General features: G+C 34.6%; 1 protein-coding gene across 1 annotated transcript in view; it reads right to left on the minus strand.

Annotated features, from left to right (window-relative positions):
* Positions 1 to 2,468: 2,468 nt before the first annotated feature.
* The window catches only part of Intu (inturned planar cell polarity protein), an 81,558-nt gene continuing 63,668 nt past the window's right edge, over positions 2,469 to 20,358 (minus strand). The window contains exons 8-15 of the mRNA XM_023708746.1: positions 17,631 to 17,684; positions 15,976 to 16,038; positions 14,878 to 15,099; positions 13,671 to 14,153; positions 12,315 to 12,412; positions 8,615 to 8,804; positions 6,075 to 6,232; positions 2,469 to 3,309 (exon numbers count right to left, since the gene is read on the minus strand). Coding sequence (XP_023564514.1) covers positions 3,198 to 3,309; positions 6,075 to 6,232; positions 8,615 to 8,804; positions 12,315 to 12,412; positions 13,671 to 14,153; positions 14,878 to 15,099; positions 15,976 to 16,038; positions 17,631 to 17,684 — 1,380 coding nt within the window. The 3' untranslated portion in view covers positions 2,469 to 3,197. The remainder of the gene's footprint in view (positions 3,310 to 6,074; positions 6,233 to 8,614; positions 8,805 to 12,314; positions 12,413 to 13,670; positions 14,154 to 14,877; positions 15,100 to 15,975; positions 16,039 to 17,630; positions 17,685 to 20,358) is intronic.

Genomic DNA, 20,358 nt, shown 5'->3' on the forward strand with positions numbered 1-20,358 from the left:
ATAAAACTCTACAAAATTAAATTATTTCATATAGTTTGGTACATATAGTTAAAGGTTTAATACCACTAATGTTTTAAAATAGTCAAAGCATAAATCCTTGTTCTCAAAACTGGTTAGTGATGAATATAATTTCTTAGTTTCTTCCCAACACACTGTACAGTAGCAAGTACGGTTTAGTTGACTCCCTTGATTTTCAACCAATGTATATCTAATAGCAATAAATAATAGTAATAGCTAACACTTTTATAGCACACAATACACACCGGTCATTAGAGAGAAAACAACAAATAAGAAGTAATGTTCAAAGAAGACAAACCCAATAAATTGGTCTTACAGCTTTTTCCATTTATATTAGAAAAAAGGCAGGTAGTGCAGAATTATCATCCTGTCAGTAAGCTTCATCAATAGTCCCTTGGAATAAGAAAGAAATGTTCCCTTGTTAGGTGGAACTCTCTGACACGACAAAAACAAAACCTAAGAGAGAAAGGGGAAGAGAAAAAGAGGAGAGAAAAATGTAGTCTAAAGTGTAATTCTTTGAGGCTAAGAAATATATGATAGATAGTATTTGCTGGTTTAAAAAATACTAGTTGTACATATTTTTTTTCATAGTCTTTGTGGCAGAGAAAATTAAGGGGATGGTAATCAAATTTCAGTTTCTGCTAAATAATGGCCCTTAGGGTATTTGCACTGTCACTTTATTCCCCTAAATAAAGACTTAGTAAGGTGATAAATAGACACTTTATTTCTAATAATGAAATTGATCTACTTTCAGATGTAAATCTCAACATATTTGGAAAAACAATGAGATAAATTTACTTATAATGCTTTTATCAGTATTCACTTAGAGATGGAAAGCAAGATAATATTTAGTTTTACTTGTTCAGAATGCAGTGTCAGCTGGATGTGATGCTTGGTGCATGCCTGTAATCCTAGCACTGTGGAAGTGCGAGGCAGGAGGATCACAAATTCAAGCTCAGCCTGGGCAACTTAGCAACTTAGCTAGACCTTATCTGAGAAAGAAAAAAAGAATAGGGTGGGATGTAGATCAGTGAGAAGGCCCCAGTTTCACCCTCTCCCAAAAGCAGTGCTTCTGGAACATGGAAAATACAGTACATATAGACAATATAGCAAATAAAAATGCTTCTCCTTTTGTTAAGATCAGCAGTCTACTTTGCATATTTTATTTCACTCACTGAGTAGAGGTCTCATGATTCTTTGATTTCAGGAAAGTATCACCAGACAAAAATATTAAATGAAGGAAAAAGTTCCCTATGTTAGAATTCCAAGTCTTACTTCTGTCAGTGAAAACCCGAGGTGATCAACAGTCATAATTAATAATTATTATTAGTATTAGAAGTAACTCATGGTGAGTTTTAATAAATATATTTAAAGAAAGTACTTTAACACATATATGTGCACACATAACACAGTAGTCTACCACTTATTCAATATTGTGATCTAAGATAAGGATATTTCAAGCTGTATTTCTATAATAGTTCAAGAGCCAAAGTTTGTTATCCTGACTTAGATGCCAAAATTAAGGCCCAGAAGTCAAATGAGATAAATACGCTGTGGTTTGCATCTTAAACACCTGGTTGACAGTCCCCAAAACTGATGACAGAGGGGTAACATTATTTCTAAGAACAAGTGATTTAAGTGTTCCAGACTATGCCTTGCAGTTAGTTTAAGATAGCGGTCTCCCGTGATAGGGGGATATGCTGAGACTGATTTTAGATGGGCTTGTATAATTTATCTTCCAAAATTTAATTCTGAAGACTAAGCAATGTAGTACTGAAAAGTTTTGAGGAATTTTTTTAGGATCCATTGGATAACTGTCAATTAAAGATGCAGCATTTGTTTTATTCTTCCTTTCTCTTAATCTGTGATATTCTCAGAGCTAAAGAAAATTCTCAACCAATTAATTTCTTTTTTCTATTGAAGGTGAATTAAACTGCTATTCATTGAAGTATTCATCCTTTAGAAAAACCCTATACATAATGATCTACATAAAACTTAGTATCTTACCAAAGAACATGATTTTATTTATTTATTTATTTATTTATTTATTTATTTATTATGTATTTGGTATAGGGTCTCACTACACAGCTAGGACTCATAATGATCCTCCTGTTTTTAGCCTCCCCAGTGCTGGGATTACAGGCATGCACCACCACACAGTCTTGGCTGCTGGCTCAGCATGCCTGGGGAATGGTGCCAGGGTAGCATGTGGTCCTGGGGATCGAACCCTGGTCCCTACGCTCAACTAAGCAGGTGCCTTGATTGTATTTTAAAAAGGTTTACATACAACCTTCTCAAAACTTGTGAACCATCTAAAATATGTGTCTAGTTGAATGTACTTTTGTTTTTTTGGAACTGAGAATTGAGCTCACAACCTTGCATTTGCTAGGTAGGTGCTGTTGTAGCTGAATGTACTTCAACAAAAAGAAAAAACAATGAAAGTTTACAATTTAAAAAATGTATCTTAGTAAAAAACTGAGCTTACTTAAGAGAGCAAACAATCAAGTAAGTAAAAGTAAGTTTGCTTTTCATCTTTCCTATCTTCCCCTGAATTTGAGGTACCTATTAATATACTTAAATGAAAAGTATTTGATCTTTTAGGAAATCAGTACTTCAAACATTACTAATTTAGTACTAACTACGAGGCAAAGAGAATAAAATAATAGCATATTTTACTTAGGATTTTTCAAAATGTCAGTGAATAATCTCACTGGTACAAAAAAACTAAGCTCAGAGAGGTACAAATACTTTCTCATGTCATCATACTAATTAATTATAGAATCTGGTCACCTCCTCCCAATGTCTTGATTTTTTTACCAGGTATCAGTTAGTTTTGAGAAAAATAACAAATTAGGTGTGTCCCCACAATGAGGACTTCTACTATTAATTTTATATGAAACACTTCACATTATTTTAAATTAGACAATAAGTTAACATTATGTACCAAGGTGACAATAAATTAATACTCCCTTCATGTTTGGATCAAGTATCATCTAAAGTCTCACAGCACTACATAAAATTGATGCATCAAATCCAACAACACATCATCTTACTATTTAACAAAATTATGTCAACATTGAACAGTGAAAAAAGCTAAACCTTTTCTTTGTGTATAGATTTAAGCAATTTTCACTATTCTGTGCTCTACGCATGTATTGCTATATATCATAAAAACTCAACTACACAGTTAATCCAAAAAATAATTTAAAAGCCATTTCAATAGCAATTTCTGTGACTGAGTCATGAAAACAGACATAAAGTTCTTGAGGTTTTGGATGAAGAAAGAGTCTCCTGCAGAGAAAAAGAACACATTCATTTCAGAACTTAAAATGACAACCCTTTCATTTTATTTTGTTTTTGAAGGCAGTGGTAATACATTTAAAAAAAAAAACATTAATTTACATCTCTAAGGAGAATGCAGCTAGATTTACTGTATTTCTAAATAAACAGCGTATGCCTTATGTCAGTGATGGTGAGCCTTTCTTTTAGAGATCTAGTGCCAAACTGCAACCCCACCCCACTTATTTACTGCAAAGTGCCAACACCATGAATAAACTTGAACAATGACATCTGAATGTAAAAAAAAAAAAAAAACAACCAAAAAACAACTCATACATTAACATCTTTTGTCTTACAAGACAAACACAATAACATGGGTTCACAGTGGTATCACAGGTTTACCACTGTCTTAGGTTATTTTTATAGAGTAATATTCTGTTTAATCAACACATAATACCATATCCTTCAGTTTTAAAAAACTATTACAGTATAATCAATAGCATTAGCATCACATGTAGTAATTATTAGACATTTTATTGCCAGTTTCAAAAGTTTATTATTAAAATATCTGGTGGTTCATAGAGCCATAGATTTGAGATTAAATTCTTGTTAACTCTAAATGAGTTAATTTTTTTAACGTATTTAAACAAATACTCATGTATATAGAACAATTTGAGTTGAGGGGGTAGCTCTTTCTGACTTCCTTAAAATTTCTTTTATGCTGAGTTACACCATCATAACCAAACACCTTTTGATTCTATTGTATTGTGGGCACAAAGCCCCACTGCACACCTGCATAGGTATCTAATAAAACCCACCATTTTGTTGGCTGCTCCCAGCTTAATCTGCCAATAGCAGTTCTGATTATGCAAAATTAGTCTTTTGCTCATGATCTAAAATCTAGTGGGTTACATATCACAGTCATACAGGAGCTAACTAAGAAATTCCTACTCCCAGAGATTCTGATATATGCATGTCTGATGTCTGGGCATCTGATTTTCACACCTTCATACCAGGGACTGAACCCAGGGAGGCTGAATCTCAGCTCTTCTTTATTATTTTAAGGCATAGTCTTGCTAAATTGCCCAGACTGGCTTCCTGCTTTAACCTCCCAAGTGGCTGGGACTATAGGCATGCACATCACTAATTTTAACAAGTGACTCAGGTAATTTTAAATCCTAAGTATTAGCATAGTGAAATCACTCCTTTGGAAAATATTTATAAAATGTTTGTCATACACCTGAGTACCACATGGTATGTGCCTTCAAATTTAGTACTACTTAAGTCTGTGCCCTTTCCTTTTCAATTATTTATTGCAACATGAATCTTTATTATTTCTGTCAAAATTCAGTTCTTTAGGCAGTAATAAGAAAACAATGAAAGGCTAATATAGAGAGTAACTGAATAGATACTTAATGGGGAGAAGAGATCGTGAAACCTCAGGAGATGATCTATTAGCCCTGCTCTAACTTTAAAGAGCCAGATACACAAAGGTTAAGAGATAGAACAACCCAAGAGAAGGAACAGAAGAAACAAGTCTTGACTGGTGGCAGCTAGATGATTCACAGTGGACAAAGGAAGAGCGGAAGAGGATATAGAAGCAGAGAGGTAGGGCAGTCAGGCTGAGCTGGGTCTTGGGGGAGAGAGAAGAAGGGAAGAAAGACAAGTGGAAGAAAAAAGAGAAAAGGAGAGAGAGAGAAGAAAAGTCAGGAAGGAAAGAAAGAAACTGGGGAAAACCTGGAATTGCTCTGTTAATGATTTTGAAAGATAAGTGACCAATTTTCTTAATAGAAAAGATGGCAAGGACTTGAACTATTTAGGAAATAAAGTAAAACTATAAAATTTGTTAAAATATTGTAGGTAGAATAATAATTTCATGCTGTCATAATTTGTATCTAGATATGCCCCCAAATCTTCATGTACTCATCGGCGGGGGTTTTGAAGGTTGTTGGATCTAGGTTGTATGAATATGGATTAAGGGCTCGATAACTAAATCCGTTTTTTTTTTTTTTTTTTTTTTCCTTTATATATTTTAGGGCAGTGTTTGCAGGGTGTTCAGGGTCTCACTATGTAGATCAGATTTGCAGTGATTCTCCCGTTTTCAGCTTCCCAAGTGCTGGGACTACAAGCACGAGCCACTACACTCAGTCTCAACTGACAGTCTCAGTGCACCCTGGGGCAGGGCCGGTAAGGCACGCTGGGGATCGAACCCTGGCTGCTGTGCTCTACCTAAGCAAGCATGTTAGTCTGCTGAGCTATAAGGCTGGCCCTTGATCCACTGGTTTTGATTGGTTTATCATAGTTCTAGGTGTAGGTAAATGGGAGGCCCCACCCTGAATATGGGTAGCACCACCCAAAGTTATAGCCTAGATGGGACAGAAGGGAAAGGGAGCCTGGCTGCTGCAGCTTTGCTGCTTTCTGCCTGCCACACCATGGACTGTTTTTCCTCCATGATGCCTCTGCCATGCCACTATGCCCTAGTAGCCAGCTATGAATTGAAATCTCTGTGGACTGTGAGCTGAAATAAATCTTTCCTCCCTTAACTTGTGGGTACTGAGTACTGACTCAAGACACATGCCAGATTTTAAAAATTAATTCTAGGTGTAGTGGTACACCCTTGTAATTCCAGCACTTAGGAGTCTGAGGCAGGATTACCATGAGTTCCAGGCAAGCCTGGACTACAGAGCAACACCCTGTCTCAAAATAAAATCTCCTTTACTAGTTTTCTTTCACTTTTTAACATTATATTTTACTTTCAAATACTTTTTTTCTCTTACCCTATGACCCAGTAGGCCATAACTGGTGGTGTTTTTTTCTGATCAGTCCAGTTTTCAAGTGAGCATTCAAACAACACACCGTGTTCTTTCACAGGATTCAAAGAAGACACTGAGTTTGTAGAATCCAGATGATTTGTGCCATTTACTGCTTTCTTTTTCTAAATATTAATAGACATAATTAATATTAACTGGTATTGTAACTTTAAAATTTTTTTACATGTATGATTTGAATTGGCTGATGCTAATAAATAAGTGCCTACAATGCCACTTTCCCCTCAAAATTTAGTTTAAATACTATGTCTCAGAGGTTCCTTTGTCTCTTTCAGGGAACAATAATTAACCACACTGAATGGAGTACATTCACCCCATATTATTAGTATTTACATTACATTAGCTGTGTGTAGATTGGGGTCCTCCAGTAGAAGACAGAAAATTATTGTGCTTTTTTTCCAGGACAGAAGCAATATATTTTTCATTTCTGGTTTTTTTCCCCCCTTGTATTAGAAGATGATCCCAGGGCCATCATACTGATCTATAGCCTCAGCCTTCCTTCACTCCCTTCCCACTCTTCCCTTGCCCCTCTGAATTCTACTCAGCATTAGGCACAAATGTTCTATCTCTTCCAGAAAAATGCCAAAGGTTTTTTGTCATAGTCTTAGTGCAGGCATGATCTGGCCCTGCTACCTCTGAGGTTTAATCACCCTTCACTCTTCTCTTAGCTCAGTCCTCTCTAGCATCCCCTGAATCCCTTGTACCTCTTCGTCTTTGCACTGTTCTTCCCCTGGGTGAAGGCTGGGCCTCCAGATAGCCACATAATAGCTCCCTCACTCAGTCTGTGTAAACATGACCTGACATGATCAGAGGAACCTTTCATAATAGTAATTCCCACCTCTCAGCCTATGTTTAGTAATCTTTTTGACAATCATCCTTCCTGACATAATAGTTACTAATTTCTTAGTCCTCTCCATTTGAAAATAAGCTATAGTACTCAGTTTTGTTCTGCACTTTTATGACCTAGAATAGTATATGGTGCAAAGTAGGTACTCTGGTATTTAAAGAATATGGAAAAAGCTAATTTAATTTACTAAATATTATGAAATAAATTAATGAAATATTCCCTCATACAATTGACCAGTTTTATTAAATAGGGATGGAGGAACATAACCCTGAATATGTGGGAGTACCTAATTACACATACCAGTTTTGCTTAATAATAATTTCTAAAAATGTGAAAAAGAAATCCTATATGGCAGAATTTTATTGCTAAAAACCCTTAGAGATGATATCACTCATTCTGCCTACTTTTATTACTGAAGAAATTAGTAGAGTTAAGGATCAATCTAAGATACCTTATTTCCACCCTAAATACCTCACAAATTTGGCATCCTTTATGTATATTTTGCTATATGCACTGAAACCATCTTCAGAGTTTGTTTTAGGGAGGCTGAGGACTGAGGAGGAGGTTTGGGGAGGGTATGGGAGGGTGTTTGACCAGTACTACTCTACATGTTTATCCATTCCACAAAATCAGCACTTATTTTTCCACGTCATCAAACAACCTAAGAGGTATTTTAATTACATACAGCATCATTACTTACCCAGCAGGTACAACATTAAATGAAATTTGATCCTGGAAAAGTAGGCAAGCAATCAACCAAATACTAAAATATTTTCAATAGTATTGTGTCTGTACCTTAACTCATCTTGTTCTGAAACACTTTATATTATTAGCACAATTCTTACAACATTATCAGTGTTATTTTAGGAACTGATATTATTGACCAGTATTGGCTGAGTCACAGATATCAAACATAGGAGCTCAACTGACTTATAAGTCATATTCTACTCTGCTACAGTCTTGCTTTATCTTGGTCTAAACCATCCCGCAGAAAAGTATAAAAATGAAGTATATAAAGTAAAGCTATATAAATATGCTGAGCTGTGAAAGGCTTAAGTCAACAACTTCTGTGGATAACCCACTACTACTGTGGACTGCTGGACTGTGTTGGATTGTTTTGCTGAATTCACATACCTATAGTATTTAGATGCCAATGGAATACCCATCTCTGACAGGACTAAACAAAAAAAGGGGATACAAAGGAAGGACCATTTTGTATCTGTATATACAAAATAGTTAGGACAGATATACAGCTACCTTCGCTTAATTCAATGAGAAGAAAGATTTGTACTAATAGTATTTGGACAGGATATCCTGTCTGCATCTTGTACTATGGATAACCACTAAGAAGATAACAGTGTATAATGTGTTAATTATTGAAACTGTCCTATTAATAAGTTTTGAAACTGTCTTATTGCTATTTGTTTCTCAATAAAATAAAAAAAAAAAGAAACAGTGGTCTACCATTTCCTGAGGTAGTATTCTAGGACAAAATTTTGAGGTTAAGTACTATGAGTATAGTTCTTTTGGTACCCAAATTAGATTGTCTAAGTGAATACACTGGTGAGATAACAGAGTGTTTGACATCAGGAAATTATCTTAGCAGAAAATTTTACCAGTATACCTATAAAACAGTATTTACCTCTTCTACCAGTGCCTTTTGGAAAAGTGCACGAATGGAAAGACAAGACTGATGGAAATTTTTTATAAGTTGGGAGTGTACAGAGCCACCTAGCTGTGCCACCTCTTCATGAGTAGGTGTAATGAAGATTCCTTGTATTGTTTCTAAGGCAACATAGTGGAAAAGTGTGTTCTCAGGACCAGATGTCAATCTTGGGAAAAACAGAGAGATAAAGGAAAGAAAAAAATTAAGTAAATTCAAACTTATTGTTTCATTTTGAACTCTGAAGAGCTCTTACAAGCTTTTATCTACAAGTAATGCAATTAGGGAAGGGAAATTGGGACAAACATTTAATTCTCTCTTTGTCCTTAACTAAAGTATAGGTAAGGGTTATTACTAATTCTCTTGAGACAAATACTATAGTGGGTGAAGGTAAATAAACAGTTCATTTGCAAGAGATCTAACTGTCCCTTTGCTAAACAGCCATTTTGGCCAAGCCCCCCCCCCCCCCATAGTTAGTAATAAATAACTCACGTCAGGCCTAGAAGCCATAAGCAAAGTTATCAGTCTAGGACAGACCACATATAAAAAGATACTTCAGTAAACTAAACAAATTTAAATCTGTAGAATTTAAGTCATTTGCCATGAGAGTAAAATTGATGATCCTGAAGAAATATGAAACTGTTACCAATTACAAAGTTGATTAATACTTTATAATACTATGAAAAAATTGGTAGTATGCTGCTACTGCTCTTAATTACAACCTTCCTTTTGTGTTCTCTGTTTTCATTTTTCTTTTCTGTCTTCCCATATTTAATCTCAGATACATCAACAGAATTTATAAATACTGCTAATTTGTACCAGAAGTAAGAAGAACTGAAAAACTATAACAGTAACAAGAAACAAGAACAAAATAAAAGTGATTACCATATAGTAAATATCTCCCATTTGCCAGCATAGATGTTTTAAAGTACCATATTTTAAATTCTCACAACCCTGAAAGATATTAAATATTAACATCCTCATTTTAACATGAGGAAATGTTTAAAAATTTAGATTAGATTGAGGTCACATGCCTAACCGCCAGAGCTTGGCTGACTCTGAAACTTGTTTTCCTATACCTTATTTTCTCCTCTCCACTGCTGGGTTTTCAAGGGCAGTCTTTATATGTATAGACAGAAAGTTCCCACTTGCATCTCAAACACTCAAATTTCCTATTCTAAGTCTTCTGAGAAAAAGGCTATCTATACTAAAAATTATGTTCTGTTAATTTTTTTCCCCAGTCATAAGCACAAACTTTAGCTCTTAGTCTTGGTACTATCTTGATCATTCATGCTAGTTAAATTCCTGTTAACTAGTTAACTAGGCAGTATGATCTGAATAAACTTCTTATATCACTGAGGAAAGAAAATCATCTATAAATTATTCTCACACTACTTTGCAGGATAGATTAGTCATTAACAACTGGTACATGGCATCTTTAAGAAATAAAAGCTTAACTAATCAAGATGAAAAGAATTATAACGATTTAAAAAGGAAAATAAAATACCTTAATTCAGAGGCTTCAACTCAAAAAAAAAGTAAAGAACAGAAATTATTCTTTAAAATTATTAATAAGATTCTTTTGGGGGGAAGTTGCAAACAGTATTTTTGTTATCTATATTTTCTTTCAAAGATAAGTCACAACACAATGAGCAGGTATAGCCCTTGAAAACCATAATTGCTCCATGTATACTAAAACTTAAAAAAATTACCAGACCAGCAATTACCCAGAAGGAAGGCAAAAGATTTGTACCCTCCAAAAGCAAAAATCAAAACAAAATAGCAAATAAAGTAAGATTTGTTCTTCATCAAGTTCACTGCTACGGCAGAGAATGGATCCAAGGGGGACTGGGAATTGGGAGGCTACTTAGTAAAATGAGGGAGGGAAAATGGGGCTTGGCTGACTGGGCTCAAAAATCCTGAAATCCACAATGGGGAAGACTTAGTTACCAAAGAAGTATTTGGTGTTCATATATTACTTTAAATGTATATTCTTACTTTATAAAAATATATCCATGTAAGTTAGAATAATGTATTATAACATGTTTTCAAAACACAGTATGAAAACACCTTTCCATGTCAGAGTAAATACACACATTTTTTTGCATCTCTTTAAAGAGGCCAGCCTATGAGTTGGTTACACCACATGTGAATTTGTTTAAACTAATGAACTTAAAAGAGATTTTACATTGTTTACTATAGTTAATAACCAAAATAATATATTTAACTTTAAAAATATGGTAAGGTAGTATAAAGTGTCAGAATAGTAGCTTTTGTTAAATGGAACACTAGGGTTTTAACATTAGAAGTGTTATGGTTTCTTTTTTTTTCTTTTTTCTTTTTCTTTTTTTTATCCATAGGTTATTTTATTTTTGATCAAGCCATAAGGTCTCATCAACAAAGCTAGAAGGAGGAAACGAATATGGAAAGAGCAATACAGAATTGATTTTAGGAGGTACAGAGCATTTAGAAAAGCAGTATATAGTTTCCAGTGCATATTGGAAACTCTAAAAGAGAGGTGTTATGGTTTCATAAAAGGTTTGATTCCAATTTTTAAAAATATTTTTCACTATTAAAAATTAAGCATTCTTATATGGAATTATGAAGTTTGTGTCCTAACTTTAAAAACTTATTACTGGCAACTCTTACAGACCTGAACTTATTAAGAAGTATTTCAGTGAGTAAAAAATCTGTAGTGACATACTCTTTGTATACAGATTCCATTTGTACATATCTAGTTGCCAAAGTGTCCAAATGAGTTTATTATACCAATTAATTCTACAAATAACATCATAATTAAGTACCAAGCAAGGTTCAGGCAGACCTGCTTGTCAACCTGCTTGTCAACAGTAATTACAAACACAAGGAGTACATGACATTTCATATTGTTGATAATTATGGATGGTTTAAGTTGCTAAGAATTTGTCTTCACCTCATCTTTCACCTCAGAATTCCCTACTCAATATAAATAAATTTAAAATTTAACCTATTTTCTAAGGAAGTGCTAATAGCACTTCAAAAGGACTGGTTTCCTAGCACCCAGATGCTGCACTCAGGGAGGAAGCTTGGTGGGGGGTACTTCAGGACAATAGCTGTGGCAGAGAGGTGGTGGAAGCAGGACTGGTATGAAGTTCTTGAACAGAGGTTTGCAGCTGCAAAATATCTCAGCAGACACCACTGTGAACTATGAAGGATAGCCTTTCAGAGTTGTCTTGAATTGAAGCAAAGGGTCATGCCTTTTCAGTTACTAATATATCAATCATTAGAAGTGGACTACTTGCAAGGATAGGAACTCAGCCATGAGTCATTAGCAGCCGTCATTCCCATGCAGTAGGATTGAATATGTGGAGCTAAGGGCTAGCTGGAGATCCAACAAAGAGCCTAAAATTAGTAAAATCTAATTTAAAAATTATACCAGACATGCAAAAGGAAAGTTACCCATGGAAGAAAAACATGAGACTTTAACATTCTGAAATAATACTTTGCATGTTTTTATCTCTTAAAACATGAAAATATATACTTTTCTAAATTTAATTATAGAAATATGATAGCTATTATCTCAAATAAGATAATACATAATTTGTTGAATAATCTCTGTATGCTGTAGAATTGTTCTTTCATACTGTAAGGTTTCTTCAAAGACAAAGTGAAAAAGAATATTTAGAAGAAACTTTCTTACTTCATTGTGTTATACATTTCCAGTTCTTTTTCTGAAAGATCTTTTTTCAAGTTTCCCAAGTGAAATGGATTTGGAAGGGTAGACTTCTTTTTAGTACCCTGGAAAACAGTTAAGTAGATCAGTTTATATCTAAGAATAGAATCAAACAGAACGTATTTAAAAACTCCTCTAAGAGAACGTCTTAGTATTTTGCAGTGTTTCCATTGAATATTTTTGATGCTAACTTGCACCTCTTGGCTCATCCTTCACTAACAAGGATCCTGGAACTATATCATGGGAGGGCATGTTGGTGTTCCCTGAAAATTCCTATCACAGCCATTATGGAGCCAGTACCAAATTTTATGTTATATACTTGTCTCTCTCCCTGGACTCTGCACTGCTCAGTCTTACTCATTTGGGAAACTCTTTTGTGTAACATAGCCCTCAGCACTTAGTAACTATTCAATCAACATTTCTTGCATGGATGAATTGTAAAAATTCAGTTTTTCTTAAGTACTATTTATAATTTTGTTATCTTAAATCTATGCAAATCCTCTTAAGACCCTATTTCCTCCCGATTTCCTTTACTGAGATAATGGATACCGTTATAATGTGAGTGCTTTGTCAATACATTGCATTTAGTGCTCCAATACTTATTTTGTTGCTTGGAATTAGGAGACTGAGTCTATGGTTATTTATGCTGTGCCACTCAGAATCCCGTTTTCTTGGTGTCTCTTCTAGGACTCCAGCTAGTCACAGCTGGGGTCACCTTCCCTACACCTACATTAGGCAAGTTTCAAACAGGTTTTGAAAACAAAAGCATCATTAGTATATCAGGATGATTACTTTGGTAATCAGTTGAATATTTTATGGTATTTTCATGGCAACAATCAATAAATCTCAACAATGAACATCTTTGCTTTATAGGCTCATTTTGAATCAGTCTTTCCATTTGGAGACTAGAACTTCATAAATGTAGTTAAAATAAGTATCTGTAAAAAGTGTGTGAGCGTGTGCACGTGCACACACACACACACACACACACACACACACACTTTTAAAATTCTGATTCTTTTGCTTTACTGAATACTTCACTGGCTATTTATTCAGGTAAGCACCCTAAATGTCCCACAGCTAGGATGTTTTCTATAATCCCTGTGAAGAGAATAAAGAGACAAATATGAACAGCAAGATTAAAGAGTTTCTGCATATATATATCCTATTAAGTACATACTGGATGTTAAGAGGCTCCTGCGTTATTATTTGCTATTTCAAATAAAGAATGATCTACCATTTGAAAACTCTCTTACAATTATAAAATAAAGACTAGAGAAACAAGTGGAGCCCTAAAAATGTACACACTTGAATGAAACACACCTTAAGGAAGGCCCCACTTTCTTCTGAACCATCAGACCCCTGAGTTTCTCTTTGTTTTCGTACTACTTCAGGTGTAGGGTGAGGGCTAAGGCCAGGCCCTTCTCCAGCTTCACAATCATTGTCACATCCCCCACTGCTTCGGGAGGGACTAGGCTTCCGTGTCTTTAGAGAATAGTCAGCAAAAAGGATTCTTCTGCATGTTGGAGAGGTTGCAGTTTTCGTAGTACCTTGTAGTCTACTAAGGATAGGTGAAGTGGCTAGACCATCTGCTTTTTCCTGTGGCCCAGCAAGGAACCAGTCAGCACATGACAAACAGGGGCTTGGCGCAGATGCTAGCCGTTCATCTATACGGGAATCTGTTCCTTCTAGCTGGTGAAGAGTAGTTCTGACTTGATCCACATATATACAGTCTGGGCCAGGATTTCCAATAGCTTTGGATGCACAGCCTCCAGCTTCTAATAATACACATAACATATAATGTCTCTAGAAAACAAAATTGTTCACAGAGGTTTATCTACCATTAAAGTGCACATATATCATTCATGTATAAATTTATAAATAAAAGGACATACAGGCATTTGTCATAATCACCCTCTCTTCTTATCATTGCTTTCTGTTGAAAACAATCTCACACTGTCTTTATTTTAATTAATCACCAACCACTTCTCTTGGTACAAGAAATTCCCTAAGATATCTCTCAAAGAGCCTCAATTATTAGAAGTCTTTTAATTTCCAGTTACATATTATACCCTTTGGATTCTATATTCTTTTTATGTCTTTCTGTATTTACCCAAACAAGCCAAAGGATAACATTATAAGAAGAGGATCAAAAGATCTTCAGAATCTGCTAAAAAATGTTTTTGCATTTTATAAATATTTCTACATTGAGTATTAAATACATATGAAAGAAAAGGAATGAAAGGATATATATATATATATATATATATATTTAAACATTTAACACTTAACTTGTCTTACATGTCAGCTACTTAATGTTATGAGATTTAGTTAAAAGAAAGATGCATGGTTATTTCTGAAAATAAGATAAACACACACACACATATATATATATGTATATGTATACATACATATATGTTTTTTAAATAGTGGTATTCAGCATATTCATAGTTTTAAATGAGCATGTTTGTAAATTTAGCAAGTGAATACATGGCCAAACATAAAACCATCAAAACTCAAGCAAACTTACCAATCCAACAATTAGCAAAAAATATCTCCCTTCAGGTTCCTGAAAGACTTCAGTGTTTGAGGCTGAAGAAGGCTGGAGGTGATGACGAGGAAATACTTCTCTCCATATTATCAACTGACCAATTCTTTGTTTTGCTGCTAAAGGCAGCAGCCCATAGTAGCGACAGTAAAGAGCAATCTCAATGAGGTCATCCTTAGGCAAATGACTGCATATCAAATAGCCCTAGAATTTAACCACAAAAGTCAGCTTCAGTTGGCTTACAATGTTTTGATTTCAAATACAATAAGTGAATATATAGCAAAAGTAATTTTTTTTCTGATACCAAACTAGAGATCAAATGCTAACTTAGGGAACCTATTAGATGGACTTTAGCATGAGCCAAGATTTCCTCTGGATAGTGTCAGGTATAAGTAGAAAAAATGAATTATCAAACTAGAAAGTGAAGAAGCAAGGTGAAGTGAAAAGACTTTTCATTGTGCACCCTTCTGCATCTTCTGATTCCACATATGTTATAGATATTTAAAGAGCTTTTAAAATGAAAATACTTAAACATTTGATACTTGTCTTACATGTCAACTACTTAATGTTATGAGATTTAGTTAAAAGAAAAACGCATGCTTATTTCTGAAAATAAGATAAAAAACACACTATTACTAAAGGAAACTAAAAATATTGCTCTTCTCTCATATACTTGGTTCTTTTGAGTATTATTTCTCACGCATTTGAGAATGCTTTACAATGCAATAATAAACCCTATTTATTACATTTGTAAGTGTACAAATGCAAATGTTGTTTTAAAGATCTTAATCTTTTAGTAATTACATTCATAGGAAAAGAGAATATTATTTATTTATTTATTTTGAGAGACAGGGTCTTGCTATCTAGTGTAGGCTGGCCTTGAACTTGCTTATATAGCTTAGGCTGGCCTTGAACTCATGAGATTCTCCTGCCTCAGGTCCCTAAGTGCTGAGATTACAGGCATGTACCATCACACCTAGCTAAGGTATTTTTCATATATATTACAGTTTGAGAAAATTTATTTTAGGTCTATGGCCATGGGAGTTAGATAATTATAAAAGTTTCCAAACTTCAACTTACCCTATAAAATAGAGAAGACCCCAAAATTGTATATAGACGTCTCATGTCATAGTAATCTTCAGACTGGGGGGAAAAAAGAATCAGTGGATTTATATCATGGTTGTGTGTGTTAAACTATAATAGTTAAAATGGAAATTATGTTCTTTAGGACCAACTTTTCATAGTGCTTTCTTTAGAAATCAATCTACTATAGTATTAAGGTGAATATAATATGAATATATATCATTTGACTGATTCTTTCTTTCTTTCTTTCTTTTTTTTTTGGTATTGGGGATCAAATTTGGGACCTTGTGCTTGCCAGGCAGGTGCCTATGCCACTGGGCTATATCCCTGGCCCTGATCTTTCTGTTCTTATAAAACACTTACTTAGAAACATCTAAAAATGAAACCTAAAAATTTGTTCTTCTATGAGTTTTCTTAAATCTGTTAAGATAAGCTTCTACTATATATCATTTAAATATTAAAAAGGCAGGAATTGCAGGGTGTGGTGGCACATACCTGTAATACCAGTACTTGGGTAACTGAGACTAGAGGATCAGTGCAAGCTCAAGGCCAGCCTAGGCTACATAGTTTAAGGCTAGCCTGAGCAGCATAGTGAAGAACACCACCAAAAAATAAAATATAAAAAGGAAGAAAGAGGGAGGGAATAAAGGAGGGAGAACTGGCTGAGATATAGGTTGGTGGAAAGCACTAAGTTCATTCTATAGGACTACAACAAATGGAGGTAGGAGAATACAGCCTAGTAATACAGCGCTTGTCTAGCAAGCTTGAGGTCCTGGGTTTAATTTTCCTATTGCAAACAGACAAAAAGAAATAAAAACCATTCTGATAATTTCAAATTAAATTCAGATCTAACACGTTCTCACTTAAATAGCAGGTCCTCACTTAAATAGCAGGTCCTCACTTAAATAGCAGGTCCTCACTTAAATAGCAGGTCCTCACTTAAGTGGCAGGTTCAAAATCACTATTATATTTCAAAAAGCATTCATAAATGCACCAATATAATTTTTTTTCTGTTCTAAATTGTGTAATAAATATTTTCAACTGAGTGGACAAATCTTAAAAGCAATATTATAGCTTGTATCTAGTTGTCTCCCAAAGCCTCATGCAGTCATGGAGAGGACTTCTAGAGTTTGTGATTAACTCAAGATCCACTGGGATTATGGGTGTTAGTGCTGCTAGGATTATGGGTGTGAGTATTGCTGGGAGTATGGGTGTGAGTGCCACATCCAGCCTGGAGCAGATAGCCTGAATGTAATAAAAGAGAGACAGAGAGACAGACTTGCTATCTGCAGCCACTGTTGTTGCTACTTCTCCTTTTTGCTCTCTGCTCTTTGCCACTGTCATGAAAAGTTGCTCTGTACCATGTGCCGCTCTGCCTTGGAGCCAGCCAAGTATGGACTGAAACCTCCAGTAACTGTGAGCTCAATAAACGTTTCCTTCCTTCATTTTGGTGTCAGGTATTTGTCCCAGCAGTGAGAGAAGAGTAATTGAGAGAGGCAAACAAAATAGACTTTTTCAGTGTCAAAACAGAAGCCTAAAGCTGTGAATTTCAAGATTAAGTTTATTTGGAAAACACTGAGAATAATGACTGGTTTATAAAATAAGAAGTCAATTGTGAGCCTTTTCTAAAAATCCCTTTCTTTTTCTCTTACCAGTTCTGCAAAATCTGCAGCCTCCAAGTCACTTAATGCTGTGTCTAGTTCCATCTATGAAAAAAAAAAGCACAAACATTTGACTCATTTTAGTTTCTTTTCAATAATGCTTATATAAAAATTACTTAATAACTACTTAGAGTTCAGCATTTTTCTCTTTGGCATGACATTTAAAATATCTCAAAATGGAACATCTTCTTAAGCTTTCAATTATTAAAAACATTTATTTAACATATAGGCATTTTTCAACTAAATCTTAATTATTTCAGAATGGTCTTTACCAACAGTGTTCAATGCAAAACAATTTATGCGGTTAAAGAACAGTTTTCTAGTTTTGAGTTAGAAATACTTTAGCCCATTACCTTTCTTAAAATAAAATGAAAATCAGTATTAAGTAGCCAGTCTATTTTGAGTTGTTTTTATTTTTCATTTCCTGTGTATTTCTCATCAGTTGGATTCTTGAAAAATACCAACATTCTTCCTTGTTGGACACAGTGTTTTGAATAGAAGGCTTGTCAATCTTTATTCACAGATTAAAACATGAAGGCAAGTGTTCCCCTGGAATCTGGCACACTTTAACCACCCCACAGAGTTATTAGAAAAAATCCTTTACATAGGATTTGCCTTTTGTTTCTATGGAAATTGCTTGAACTTTTCCTTGAAGCATTCACAACTTAAAAACTGTGAATTTAATCTGTAATACATGCACAAATACATATATTGAAAATTATAGGTAATTAAATTTTGTAGCATACATACTATGTGTAAGAGTCCTTTCCTTTTTTTCTCTTCTCAAGGTCAAGACATTCTCTGTAGGACTAAGCTTCACACATTATGTCTGACTGATGACAAACGCTTTTGCAACATTAGTCATGCCTTTCAGTGCTTTTCACACAGTATGACTTATAACTCGCTGGTGGCCTACGTTTTTCTGCATCTAGCAAATATTTCAGTTTCTCTTTTTTGTAGTTATAGTTTCTCTTGTGATAAACAATGGAACAAAGATTATAGACTTATGATTTCTGAACTCTGAAGCTGTTTGAGTTGCTATTTCTGCTACTCAACAGGCTAACGTACAAGATTAATAGAAATGTTTATTTATATTATTTAAAAATATTTTTCCTCTTAACTATTTCAAGTACCCCAGAAAAATAGATTGAAAAGAATATATGCTAAACAAGAAAATTTAAAAACACCTGGAAAGAACCTGAAGTGAGACATTATATATTAACCTCAGAACAAATAAGTCATTTTCAAATTAAAGATAACTAATTCCACTTCAGATCTGCTAGGCACAAGTTACTTTAAACTAGAGTTCTTGAACTTATATTTCTTAATATTTTCCATTGGAAAATAGTTACTGAAACCTATTTTAAGACAATGAAAAATCTCAGAGAAAAAGTGTCTCAGTTCTTTGAGCTTGTTGGTAAACTAAAAACTTGGGGAATTTTTTGTTTCTGCTTAAACATGTAAAGAGCCTGAAGTTGCTACTGTGTCCTAACAAGTAAAAAGCTGAACAGAATAAAAATCAGTAACTCTTGGATCTATAAGAGAGGTAATAATACAGTAAACCACCGTCGCCAAGATAGGAGAGACAGATGAATCCAGGAATTCATGACTGACTAGAGCTGAGACTTAGTTGCAGAAACTGGTAAGAAAAGCAGTGCCAGGGCAAGAAAACCCAGATTACAACTGACAAACTGGAGGCTCCCTGTTAAAGAGTTAAAAATTCCATGGGAACCTGAACTTGTCCAGGTTGTCACAGTAAATAGGAGAGAAAAATCTTGTCATGCTTCTGGGAGGGGAAGAGCAGAGTGAAAGGAACAATTCTGAAATACTCTTGAGCACTTTGTTCTTCTTAACAAAACCTGCACCAAGGACGAACTAGTTAACGATAGCCTGATATAGTGGGGTATAATTATAGCATAACTGACCTAGAGGAGGGCAGTATAACTGCAGTGAGCAATGGCTTTTCACACCAGAAAAGAAAAAACTCTTAACCTTCTACATGGAAGAAGGAAAATACCCAATTCAAGCTCCCTTTAGCGTCCTGTCTCACCAGAGGAGGGAGAATTAAACATTTATGCCCATGAAAGTACTATGTAAGTGTGTTTATACTTGCAAAAAATCAAGGTGTCGTCCAGTAGGTGAACAGAGAAATAAACTAGCACATCTAAACAGAGGAATATTATTCAACACTAAAAAGAAATGAGCTATCAAGTTGTAAGAAGACATGGAGTGACCTTACATCCATAATACTAAGTGAAGAAAGCCAATCTGAAAAGACTAGATATTACGTGATTCCAACTATGTGACATTTTGTGAGAAAAACAACTCAGGAGATAGTCAAAAGGTCAGCTGACTTTTGAGAGATGAGAAGGGAAAAGTAGAGTACAGAGGATTTGTGCTTGGGAAATAAAACTACTTTTGACTTTACTATAGTGGATAAATGTGTACAGACCCATAGAATGTACACCACAAAGTGAACCCCAACAAGAACTAGGGAAACTATACGATATTTACACATGTGTGTCTGGTTTAATTCCCTTATGAGTATATCTTCAAGTGGCACCCACTTAAATATAAAGGCTTTGAGTTTATCATTCTTTATAGCTGAGTAATACTACATTGTATAAAAATACCACATCTTTTTCATCCATTCCTCAGGTGATGGGCATCTTGGTTGTTTCCAAGATTTGGCCATCAGAAATTGTGCTGCTATAAACAT

This window comes from Octodon degus, unplaced genomic scaffold, assembly GCF_000260255.1.
Source record: "Octodon degus isolate 3935 unplaced genomic scaffold, OctDeg1.0 scaffold00530, whole genome shotgun sequence".
Lineage (NCBI taxonomy): Eukaryota > Metazoa > Chordata > Mammalia > Rodentia > Octodontidae > Octodon > Octodon degus.